The sequence below is a fragment of the Cyprinus carpio genome, chromosome A14 (assembly GCF_018340385.1).
Source record: "Cyprinus carpio isolate SPL01 chromosome A14, ASM1834038v1, whole genome shotgun sequence".
NCBI lineage: Eukaryota > Metazoa > Chordata > Actinopteri > Cypriniformes > Cyprinidae > Cyprinus > Cyprinus carpio.
Genome location: NC_056585.1, coordinates 2,150,696 through 2,163,599, shown reverse-complemented (window position 1 = coordinate 2,163,599; position 12,904 = coordinate 2,150,696). Strand labels below are relative to the sequence as shown.

Here is a 12,904-nt window from a genome sequence, read left to right as displayed (position 1 = left end):
TTAGCTGAAAAAATGACTCTGTTATTGTCTTATTGCATCATTGATAAACTAGTTTCCCGTTTGACCTTGTAAAGCTGCTTTGACACAACCAGTATTGTATAAAGCGCTAAAAAAATGAAGCTGACTTGACTAAGTTCAAGATTAAGTTTGATTTTTTTTTCAAGATAAATTAAAACCACAAAGTCACAATGTATGTATACAGTGCAAAAACTGTGAGGGAAAAAAAAGTCACATTGGTTTTAGAGAGGAGGTATATTACTCAATTCCTGGAGGGCCGGAGCCCTGCAGAGTTTAGTTCCAGCCCTGCTCAAACACAAATACCATGTAGTTTTCAAATTAGCCTGAGAAGGACTTGATTAGTTGGATCAGGTGTGTTAAATTAGGGATGAATTATCTAAACTCTGCAGGGCCCCGCCCACCAGGATTTGAGTTTGACACCCCTGATTTAGAGCATTTTCTATGACTACAAGTCAAGCTGCAATACCAAACAAAACCACACGGAGCTGCCAACAGACCACTATACCAATTGACTTAAAACTGACCGTATACAGTTTCCATTCAGAATTAATAAAACAGACCAAAACACAAATTAAAAAAAGCAAATAGAAACATTCTGAATTTGTTGAATGTGGCAATCTGAAGGCGGCTCGACATGACAAGTGAACAGTTCCTCTGTCAGAGTGATCATATAAACATCACTGACCGCAGCAAACTCCTATAAAAACATTCTTCTTTAGCGAGTCACCATTTTAAAACACTTGTCAGACATGTGACCATACTGAAATGTGCTCGTGCAAAAAGCTATTAGAGAGTGCACATACACGGTCTGTTTATTTGAACACTTAATAATAACGGACTCATTGCAGTTCGAAAAAAAATGTCTTTGTATGGAAGTCTATGAACCAAGTGCACATGAAATGATTTGGGACAGGTGAAATCGCTCATAAAGGGGCGGTACTCCACATAACATGACTTGACGCTGATTGGACTATATATCCAGAGGCAGAACAAAGTCTAGAAGGTGAGGTGACGTGACATACAGCCAAGTATGGTGACCCATACTCAGAATTCATGCTCTGCATTTAACCCATCCAAAGTGCACACACACAGCAGTGAACACACACACTAGTGGGCAGCCATTTATGTTGCGGCGCCTGGGGAGCAGTTGGGGGTTAGGTGCTTTGCTCAAGGGCACCTCAGTTCAGTTTTTGCTGGCCCGAGACTCGAACCCACAACCTTAGGGTTAGGAGTCAAACTCTCTAACCACTAGGCCACAACTTTCCCCACAGTGACAGATAGTGACAGATAGTGTAACACTGTGTTTGAACGTGATTAAAAAAAATCCCTCCCTTTCACACTTTGGTGGTGCATCGCCCTAATGAAGAAACAGCACCAGTGTTGTTGCTTTCAGCAGGCATAAATTCGATTCATTGGTGAGTGTTTTTAAGGTGAATAGCTTGTTGTATTCCTCATTTGTAAGTCCTTTTGGATAAAAGCATCTAAATGAATTATGTATTTTAAATGTAGGGATTGGTTCTGTACAATAGTTTGCATTTCATTTTAAACCGAATGCATGAGCTGATCTAATTTAACAAATAACAATTACAGAGCAATTAATAAAATACACATAGCCTGTGTAGTTTATGAGACCACCTACATAGTTGTCGAGGGTTTTGGGGGAATTTCTGCTGCATCATGCAGTCTCCCGAGATGATTTTGATTAAATGACCTGCCCTGGTAAGAATGGGCTGATGTCTCAAATGTCTCTGAAAATGAAATATAAGACCTTTTGCATTCAACAGCAGTCTTTCCTCTGAGGACCTATGAGAGCTTGTTAGATTTTCACATTGGTAAAATTCTGTTACACACGTGACATCAGCAAACTCGCACACTCTAGTTATATATTAATTCTGGTTTGAAACTTTGTCCACTTGTTCTCATTAAATCATACAGTGTTTTTAAGGACAATTTATATGGATTTCCATAAAATGATGTAAATTTAAATAAAATAGTGTACATTTTAAAACAATAGTTGACAATTATGTAAAAGAAAATGTTTAAATCCTTTAATGAATTGCCACATATGATGTAGAAACAACATTTTATGTCTAAGGAAAATGTATAAGGAAGAAGTTAGGCTATATGTTAAATCCTGGAAAATATATGTTTTTAGGTTTTAATATAATTAAGTTTTTTTTTAGTTCTATATTATTTTTACTTTGGTCAAACCAAAAATATAAGTAAGTTGACTTAATAACGCCAGATGGCGCTCTTGAATCGTTTTTGGATCTTTAGGGTGCTTTTATACAATACATCTTTAACAGTCATGCCCTGTCTGGATTGTCAAGAAATGTATAGACCTCAGCCAAAACTGTATCCTACAGATGTTTAATTTTAACCAGTTCAGGAGACATGAAGAATATAACTGTAAGTAAATGTAACTGTAACTGCATGTAAAATAATTGTTCAGTTTTATATATTACAGCAATATGTTCCTAAACATATGGAACAAATAAAACATAAGACCCCTACTTTCTATAGACATTGAGAATATAGTACACAAATGTCAGAATATTTCATTTCAAACCATGGACTGTGTAAGCAGTCCTTGTCAAGCATACGTAGCACACAATTCTAACCTTTTGTATTGTTATATATGTTGTTAAAATGTGAATTTAAATTTCATTGTTAATATTGTTTTCAAGCTTTAAAGTCTTTTCATAGGATCAGTTTTAAGATCTTGCACACTATATACTCATTTTAGACTGATTGTATTACCATACCAAAATTAATTCTCACATCTCCTATGAGCTATGATATGACATCAGAGCAGCTCCTCAAGCTGCTTTATTATGACACACAGAGAAAGATTAACAGTAGCATTAGACAGAGCTGGATAAAGATCACCTACAAACAAAATGAAAACAACACGTCATTTATTCCATCTGTGATTTATACTCAACCTTTAAGGAACAGACACAAAACTCAGTAGCATTAGACAGTGCTGTAAAATCATATTCTATTAAAGTCAAGTTTAGTTTATTTAGTTTTTTTTATATTGTGGTTTTTGTAATAGAGATTGTGTAAAATTAATTAGGAAAATAGTGTGTTAATAATGCAAAATGACAATAGTAAACACTAATTTTTCAGTTAAAGGCAGTTCATCATTGAATTCAGTGATGTCATCATCCAGCTTAGTTCAGTTTAAATACCCACTGTACCCACTGTGACAACAAACCCCTCTATTTATCATTATGCAAAGAGACAGACAGTGACTATTTAATTATGTGTTTATTTAAATGTAGACTTTCATTTGAAAATGTCTGCAAATTAAGTTTTTTTTTTTTTTTTTTTTTTTTTTTTTTTTTTTTTTACATTTTTTGAAGAAAATATTAGGTACAGTATACGTGCTAGGGTATAGTATATAACTGCTAGGGTGGATGCCAGGCAATTGCTATTGCTATTGTCTCTCTGATATTATGATCCCCAGCTAACCATAAGTAATCATGAGCAAGAGTAATTAGCAAACAGAAAGTGTTTGTTTGTTTGTTTGTTTGTTTGTTTGTTTGTTTGTTTGTTTGTTTGTGCTGATGAGAGAAGATTTATTTTGACCACGTATCAGTGATGGGTGCTTGGAAGTGGCCTTCTCTACCCCTTCCCCCAAAGACTAATGAACAACCACAAAAGCAGGCCTCCCTTTCTTCACAGGCACAAAAGATCAGTCTGGACACTGAAGAGAGCATATGCCACTGAAATCGTCTGGATTTCATTGGTAAACAACATTTAGCAACAGTCCCCTATATGACCATATTATAAGTGATGTACTATAATTATAGTTCTGTTGTATCAGCCTCACCAAATGCTGGCATGATGAATCCCAATCATCAAGGAGAAGATGCTGGATGAATATTCTGAACAATACCAATCCACATTCTGACTTGTGATGCAGTCGGCTGGATTTCATTGGTAAACAACATTTAGCAACAGAACTGAGCTGGACGATGGCATCATTGAATCTCAATGAGCTGACTTTAACTGGAAAATTGACTGTTTACTGTTGTCCTCATTTTAGAGCTGCTTTATGACAGAACTGAAATTTGTTTGTATCTGTAAAGCTGCCTTGACACAATCTGCATTGTATAAAGCTCTATATAAATAAAGGTGACTTGACTTTTGTTTAGTTGTTTTTAAACATGTAGTCCGAGCAGTGTACCGCAGTGCAGGGTTAATATCATTAACATATTGCCTATTATTAACATATTGGTTGTTTATTAAAATGAAAATTTTGTCATTAATCACTTACCCCCATGTCGTTCCAAACCCGTAAAAGCTTTGTTTGTCTTCGGAACACAATTTAAGATATTTTGGATGAAAACCGGGAGGCCTGTGACTGTCCCATAGACTGCCAAGTAAATAGCAGTGTCAAGGTGCATAAAAGATATTAAAGTCGTCGTCAGAATACTCCATCTGCCATCAGACGTGCAATCTGGGTTATATGAAGCGACGGGAACACTTTTTGTAAGCGAAAAAAACAAAAATAATGACTTTATACAAAAATTCCTTTGTCAACAGTCTCCTCTGTGTCTCTCCATATCACCGTATCCTGTGTATGCTCTTCTGTATCATCCGTGCCACAAGGATGAGCTGTTTTCTTTCAAATCAAAGCTAAATACACATAGAAACAGCACATCCTTGTGGCACAGATGATACAGAAGACACAGAGGAGACCGTTGACAAAGGAATTGTTGAATAAAGTGGTTATTTTTGTTTTCTTCGCTTACAAAAAGTGTTCCCGTCGCTTCATATAACCCAGATTGCACGTCTGATGGTAGATGGAGTATTCTGACGACGACTTTCATTCCTTTTATGGAGCTTAACACTGCTATTTACTGTGCAGTCTATGGGACAGTCACAGGCCTTACAGTTTTTTTAATAAGTATTTTAGGTTGTGTTTCGAGTGTGAATCTAGCTTTTACGGGTTTGGAACGACATGGGGGTAAGTGATTAATGACAAAATTGTCATTTTGGGGTGTAATATCCCTTTAATACTTATAAAGCACATATTCTGCATGACCATATTCTTCATCCCTAATCCTATCTAATACCTAAACTTAACAACTACCTTACTAACTAATCATAGGAAGCAAATTAGGAGTTTATTGAGGCAAAAGTCATAGTTAATTGTTTGTTAATAGCGAGAACTGGACCTTAAAATAAAGTGTGAGCAAACTAAATAAACAAGAACATAATAAAAACTATACTGGCTTATTTAAAAAGCATGACACAATTATTAAAACTTTCACATTTAAATTAAAACAAAATATAAAAATACATTTTAATTAAATTAATTAAAAACTATAATAGTATATCAATGATAGGCTACTAAACTGTATAACCTGTTTAAACAACTTGTATATTCAGTCTTATGGCCTTATATTAATTAGGACACTGCATAAAATGAGCAATTGCTTTATTGCTTTTATATTTTTTATTCATTAGCGGTTTGAATATTTGGGGTCTTTGTATTTTCCCTTATAGTAAATATGTGTGTGTACTCTATATGCAAGAGCATGAAACAGACTCATAGAATATTACATTTTATTAAATATTCAAAAGCATTAAGAATGGTGGAAAACAAAAGAACCACTTCTAGTACCTAAAACATACACTTTCTCTTATAAATGTATATTTTTTCATTTAAAATCTTTGAGAAAAGTTCATGCACATGTTATTTACCCAAATTCACTGGCGCGTTATAATCCAAACTGCCTTTTATTCAAGGCCCATATCACTGCCAATGTTGTGCTAATTACAAAGCCACCATGATTGAGGCTTGTGAAAACACTCCACGCTGCCATCTTACATGACACAAAGGATGAGGCACAGAACACCCTGTGCTTGGCCGAACACTGAGTGCGCATTAGTCGTCACACTTTTCCCAAACGCCTTGCAGCTGCTCCTATTGTGGTCTCTCAAGGCCTTGAGCCAAGCCCATACTCCTCTGACCACCCCTCCTGCAGTCTGACAGCCCTTAAATGAGCTCATTGAGACCCCCGTGCAGGAACAATTGCAAACACTGATTCTATGCATTGTGACCACAAAGCATTACCAGTGCAGGATTCCAATACCCACGCGAACACAGGTCAGAATGCCCTAACATGTCATGGTCAGGGTGAAAAGGGGATTGTTCAGATATTTTCCCAGCTATATTTGAAACGTTCACACAGGCCTGAATTCAAGTTCAAATAATTAAGTCTGCTGCATTTGTTTGCCCAGTGACCCCTCTTTAAGAACAGAAGGTGCTCATCTGTCTACATATTGAAACATGCAGTGACTCCAAAAAAGTATTTGGACACTTCAGTCACTGTTTGAATATCACTGCATTGTTTCACAAACTACATATGCATCTGTATATTATGGTTTGTATGATCAATATGAACTTTTACAATTACACTTTTTTGTAATTCTGTGTAAACCAAAATCTTATGTTCAAGTCTAAATTATTTCTCAATCGGATCTGTTCTAAAATATCAATGGCAAAGCAACGTTTTTATGTCATTTTAACATTGTCTCAGGTTGGCATGATCAGTGGACAGCACTAAGTATAAACGTAAATGGAGTCCAAAACAAGGGTTTTTAACTTTGTCACTTAAAAATATTATGAAAGCCTGAACGTATGTGCTATATGTATGTGCATGAGTTTTTTGGTTTGCTCATATAAACTGAAATGACCTAGAACACACATGCTCCAGGAAAATGTTTTTTTTTTTTTTTTTTTTTTTTTATAATAATTAACTTTTGAAATAAATTTGCTGTGGTATTGAAATTGATATTGATGATCCTCAAATGTCAATGATATGCTATTAAATACTGAAATGTTTGGACCATCCCACTTGGAAGCATTATTGTGAAGTGTTACTACTGCCTTGAGTATTATTGCAGATTAAACATCTATATATCTGTAATATAACTTAAATTTACAATACTGCCACAGAATTACTGCACATAAGACTGCATGTATGAAAAAAGTTTGTCAGCAACAAGTATCACAAATATATGAAAAAATATAGCATAAGAAATATATTAATTTAATCAATAAATAGTCACATATATCAAAACAGCCTTGCAAGAGTCATTCCTGTTAGTAGTGCTTTTTGGAGGACTCTTACCAGACTGACAACAGCACAGACACATGAGGTATTCTGTGTTTGTTTACGGACAAACAAACATCTTGATGGATCAGATTGCATTCTAAAAAGGCATGACAGGCTCATTGTTTGAACTTCCACTGTCTTAAGGCAGAGCCTACACAGAACTACATTCACTGTTCAAAAAAAAAAAAAAAAGTATCAGTACACATTACGATTAGCACCTTCACATCTAACAACGCCCATCTCCCAGGACTACTCTCCTGATAAAAAAAAAACAAAAACATAATAATAGTAACACCATAAACATAAAAAATGAAAACAATCCCTGAGCAACCTTTAAGAGATGGGGATAAGATATAACCAAAAACCTGATTATCAATAGTCAATAGACTCATCAAAAAATTAAAAAAGCAAAAAAAGTCAATTAAAAAAAAGGAGAGTTTCTCATGGAGGTGAAATGGAGTGTTTCAAATTGGTTTGTCACATCAAATTTCAAAGGTTTTAAGTCAAGTATGGACCACAGTGTTAAAATGCTAAAACCGTCTGGGGGAGCTAGGCTTCATCAGCCATCCCCTTACACACAAAATAATGAGCAATCATGGAATATTGGTGGCAAAACAGGAACTAAAAGTTCCTGAGCCTTAATACTGGTAAGATCACCTCAGGGATCATAGTCCTCATATAAATAAAACTTGCCCCAGTCAAGAGGTGAGACAACAAATCGGACCACTTTAAAGAGTCTGTCTCAGCAGGAGGGCGAGGTAGTGATGGGACTCTGCAGGAAGGAAAGAGGGCTGGCCACTGTGTGGATGGGGAAATTGAAAACTGTGCTGCTTTTGCTAATGGCGGGGCTTCCTGCCTCTGAGGAACACGTAGAGGAGGCAAGCACTTGGGATTCGAATTGCAGAAGCTGCCCCATGAAGCTGAAGTTGGGTGAGATGATGCTGCGGCGCTGTTTGACAAACTCAAAGGCCTCTTCAAGCTTGACGCGGTTGGTGCGCATCAGATAAGCCAAACAGATGGTAGCAGAGCGTGAAATACCCGCTTGGCAGTGAACGAAGACACGTCCACCTTTATTCCGTACAGAATCTGTGGAAAAAGGAGTGTTTTGGTTAAAACTCAACTAACCAGCACAACCTTATCAGGAACCCAAAAGCAATTTCAACAATTTCTTTAATCACACATTTAATTGCAAATTATACTCTGCAGGTTTGCTAATCAAGGAAGCCATCTCATTAAAGAAAAAGTTAAACTAGGCAGGGGTTCGAGTAAGAGGGGGAACACCCCCTGACAGGCCTGAATACACAACAGGGGGGTTGCAGCATCCCTGCTAAGTGCACTGATCTGATAGGAGGGCAACGGGGAACTAGAGACACTACCTTTTGTTCAGGCTAAACAAAGGATGCAAAGCATTCAGACAGAGCCAGTTGCCCCATGAAAAGATCAGGTCAAAGCCTGGTGTTATTTGAAAAAGGGGCACCTCTTTAAACAGGATGAGAGGATGATGTAAGCCTTAGTGGCTGTCAGGTCTGGGCCGTACAGCTGGTTGAAATGAAGGGAACTTTTGAAAAATTGAATTCAGACTTCAAATGAATGGGGGTTGGGCTGTGAGTCTGCCTGGCTGCCAAAGCTCCTCATATGGTGACATCTGTTCCCTATTTCGTAACAGGGGTTTGAATAATATCAGCTAAAAATGATACTCACCGATAAATTCGATGGCTTCATTGAACCAGGAACTGATGTTGGCTTTGTGGTTGTCCTCAACAGGAATACTCTTGTACTGATAGTGGTCTTCAAAGTGGTTGGGGCAGTTGGAAGAGACGTTAATGAGGGCTGTTATTCCCAACATGTCCAGCATGTCTTTTCTGGAGGCGTGATAAGCACTGCCTAAATATAGGAACGGCAAGATTTCTACAGGGACACCCTAAAGAATAAAACAGAAAATTAGTGGACAAGTTCACTCGTAATGATCCAAAACTAGTCTTATTTACAGCACAGCTGCTTTTTTAAAGAAAATGTATAGGTTACCTGATCATGCAGAGGGGTTGTACATGAGTGACAGGAGGAATCCGCAGGGTCTGAATGGCTGCTAGAGCTCAGAGGTAAACTCAAGACTTGTGGGGGAACTGGCTTTTTACACATTTCAGGAAACTCAGAGGAAAACGTCTCGAATCCACCTTAAAACAGTAAAACAGATATTATTTTTAACAAAATTGTAATTTACAAGCGTCTAATTGCCACAACAGCTTAAGAAAACATTTGGTCGCACTTTGTTTTAAGTACACAAACATTCACAGTACACGAGTTCACACCTTATATATGGAATGGTATTATAATAAAATAGCCAAAATATAGTTCAAGAAGAATATTTTCGTACCTTTAAGAAGGAATACACTTGCTTCACATGGATTGCGACACAGAGCGTTCACGGCGAGCATTAAAGTCCCGTCTTTCTTCACTTCTCCCATCTCCAGACTGCGGTCATCCAGGAACACAACACTCTGGTATTCCCCGGACAGAAGCCTGTTCCTCGTGTCCTCGTTGGGTACAATGTGCTCCAGCCCCAGCCCCCCTCTGGCCCGCCGGCGTACTATAGTACTGAAGCGCACATTACAGGAGCCCGATATATGAGACGAGCTGAAGGAGAAAAACGAGCGACAGTCCAGAACCAGACAGTCCGGTTCATCTCCCTCCAGCAGATCACGAAGCGTGGCCGAGTCGATGGTGGGCACTTCCATGATGACCATAGTAGAGAGTGGCAGATCTAAATACATACAGCGAGATAAACGATACGAGTCCGCGCGCTTGAAAAGTTCTCTCTGAAGTCCTTTGTTCGAGAGTTCGATTCAAAGATAGTCCGTTGAGCGGTGCTGAAATTGGAATTATTTTGTTTCAAATTGGAAACTCGCTAAGTTACTTTGTTTCTTCTCGTTCTTGTTCTGATCTGAAAGGCGCTAAGCGACGGTTATATATCTGAACTCCCCTGCTTTCGTTGAGACTGAGAGGCACGGCGTCAAATGCTCCGCCTTTCTTGGCCCGCGGCCCGCGTGAGTTCGCACGTACGTCAGTGTTATCTGATCCTGCCTAAACCAGTCGACCTCTAGACCAAGATAATAATAATCTGGTCCGAGTGGTGTCACTAAATTTGAGTGTTAGTATTGTTGTTGTTGGTTTAGGGGTCTTGAGTGACAAAGTTTCCTCAGAAGTTGATCTTCGATCTAGACCAGGGGTGGGTTGGTTTGGTGGTGTTGATTGACTGTCCTGGATTGTTTAGCTTCAACCCTAATCAAACACACCTGCCTTAATTTTTTTAAGTGAGCCTGAAGACCTTAATTAGTTGCTTCAGGTGTGTTTGATTAGGGTTGGAGCTGAACTTTGCAGGACAGTCGATCGCCAGGAGCAGGGTTGGGCACCCCTGATCTAGACCCTTTTATCATCCAGGTCGTTGTTTGGCCATTTAGAGATTGTCAGCATTGGCCAATAATGTTGCTATTTTGACAGATTAACACATTTGGTAGTTCCCTCTCATGTCAGTTCCAAACAGAGCATAAAGTTTGACACTTTCGGATCTTTTATGTAAATATAAAATAGTTTTAAAATATGTTCCAAATGGTTTAAGATATAATAATGGAATTTTAAAATACAAAATGTCAAACATGAATGAACGTATATATTATTCCCATTATATTATTATTTTAAGTGATTTCTTAGAAACTTTCCTCTTCAGATAAATAACAGGATAATTAGTGAACCTGTCATTGTACTCATAAAAGTTTATACTTTGTTTTTATTGTACAGGAGTACATAATGTGCAATGCCTGGAGAGCAAAGGGAAACCATAAAAGTTAATCACTGTATAGAAACTTGAGGTCTAGTAAATTTCCATAAGCTTGAAACACAAACCAAGCAGGTATATGAGGCCATGGTTTAGGAGATCTATATTTTTAAGATAATCAACATGTTTTGACCAAAAAGTCAGTGTACTTGGCAACTAGTTTTTCAGAGATTGAATATTTTACAAGGTACATCCATTACATGTAATTGGCAAAGTTTTTTTTTTTCTTCTGTAATGGGACTTTTTGTTCTGGTTAAACTGCTACCATATACCAAATCTCTAAAAACAATGAGGGGAAAATGTGCTGCTATGGAATTGAAGTGCAGTGTTTGTTCAGTGGATCAGTTTAGACATTTTCCATAAATAATATTCCACAAAAAAATTCCATAAAATGTTTTAATGTGACAGCCACAATACTTTACAAGAAGAAAAATTACATATAAGTCATGACATCAGTGCATTTCTGATTATTGAGTGAGGACTTGTGGAGGATTTCTGTACAAATTATTTGTCAGACAGAAAAAGCAAACAGTTTTACAATTAAAAACACAGATGAGTCAGCAGAGAAGTGCAAGCCACAAGTTGAGACTGTAATACCCCAGGAAGAACATTGTGTACAGCATCCATGAGTTACAAACTAGTTTGCATGCATGAGAATGGCACAGCATTCTTCATGCTAACATTTAAATATGGAAATGTTCTCTGATATATGCTTTACAAAAAGAGTTGTTTGTAAAACATTTATATCTACTCTCTAAAAATTATAAAAGCACATTCAAAGAATTTACATTGACATTTAAAATCAGCCTGCTCTCTGCTACAAAAAGACAAGAGGAAAAAAATAGAGCACTTCAAATTCTGTAAATCAAATCTCAATAACAGGCTTAAGGTGAGCCATGTATAATCATTTAAAACAGATATTCAAGGGATTACTCACACTTGCATGTTCTGTTTGTTAGAAAGGGAAGTGAAATAGTATGACAAATGAGGCATTTCCTTGGTGTAGCAAGTAGAATATACCAATGTAATCACAGACCATTTACGGACAGAGATGTTTCTGGGCAACATTTGTTAGGCCTGGGAAAATACTTTGCATGTCCCTTTGCCTCTTTTCTGTAAATCATTTATAGTAATTTCTGCAGATTCTGTATTGTTGTGTGACAGCTGAAATTTCTAGAATGCACCCAGATATGACATAGTGATACACACTGCATCATGCACCACATCATTCAGCCGCAACTACTATATAGTTGGGTAAATATGTACAATGTCTAACAAAATAGAAAGATATACTTTATCATAGTAACTGTTATATCTAAGGATCTTGTTATATCTTGTGTGTTTTTTTTGTGTGTTTTTTTTTTGTTTGTTTATTTATTATTTATTGATTTATTTATATTATTTATTTAGAAAAAATATTTATTATGTGAGAACCCTGTTGTGTGTTTTTGTGTTTATTCTATTTACTTTTACTTAAATGAAACACTTTCATGTGTAATTTTGGGATAACCCTACATTACTTGATACTGACTGTGGTCGTTAGGCTACTCTGTTCCAATTTTGAAATATGTAATTTCTTCTTTTTGAGCCATTGCTGTTGATTCTAGAATTACTGTCATATTGTATGGCACAACTTATGTTGAGTTTCAGCTCACAGACAGTCTGTTGTAACAGAACAATGCTGTAGGTTCATATACTTTAGACATCAATTATAAATATAACTTGTTTTATGTTGACATGGCAATGTAAACTGACTAATTATCTAAGGCTAAACCTATTATTATTAAATGAAGATAATATTTCAAGTTAAGCACAATTCCAATAGGTTCTCATTATGATACAGGAAGAACAACATAGCATTGACGTTTTAGTTGTTGTAGAAACAGCTTTAAACTGTTGCACCACATAAACGGAAGCA

General features: G+C 36.8%; 1 protein-coding gene across 1 annotated transcript; it reads right to left on the bottom strand.

Annotated features, from left to right (window-relative positions):
* Nucleotides 1-7,012: 7,012 nt before the first annotated feature.
* Nucleotides 7,013-10,315, bottom strand: LOC122147390 (dual specificity protein phosphatase 1-like). The gene is made up of 4 exons (XM_042769701.1): nt 9,529-10,315; nt 9,180-9,328; nt 8,856-9,075; nt 7,013-8,240 (listed from the first exon to the last, which is right to left on the bottom strand). The coding sequence occupies exons 1-4, from the start codon at nt 9,923-9,925 to the stop codon at nt 7,897-7,899; spliced, it is 1,110 nt and encodes a 369-aa protein (XP_042625635.1). The 5' UTR covers nt 9,926-10,315; the 3' UTR covers nt 7,013-7,896.
* Nucleotides 10,316-12,904: the final 2,589 nt, after the last annotated feature.

Coding starts and splice junctions, on each gene's coding strand:
- LOC122147390 (XM_042769701.1), bottom strand. CDS start 9,925: ATGTATTTAGATCTGCCACTCTCTACTATGGTCATCATGGAAGTGCCC. Junction 9,076..9,179: donor CAACCCCTCTGCATGATCAG/GTAACCTATACA, acceptor TTTATTCTTTAG/GGTGTCCCTGTAGAAATCTT. Junction 8,241..8,855: donor TGAAGCCATCGAATTTATCG/GTGAGTATCATT, acceptor CTTTTTCCACAG/ATTCTGTACGGAATAAAGGT.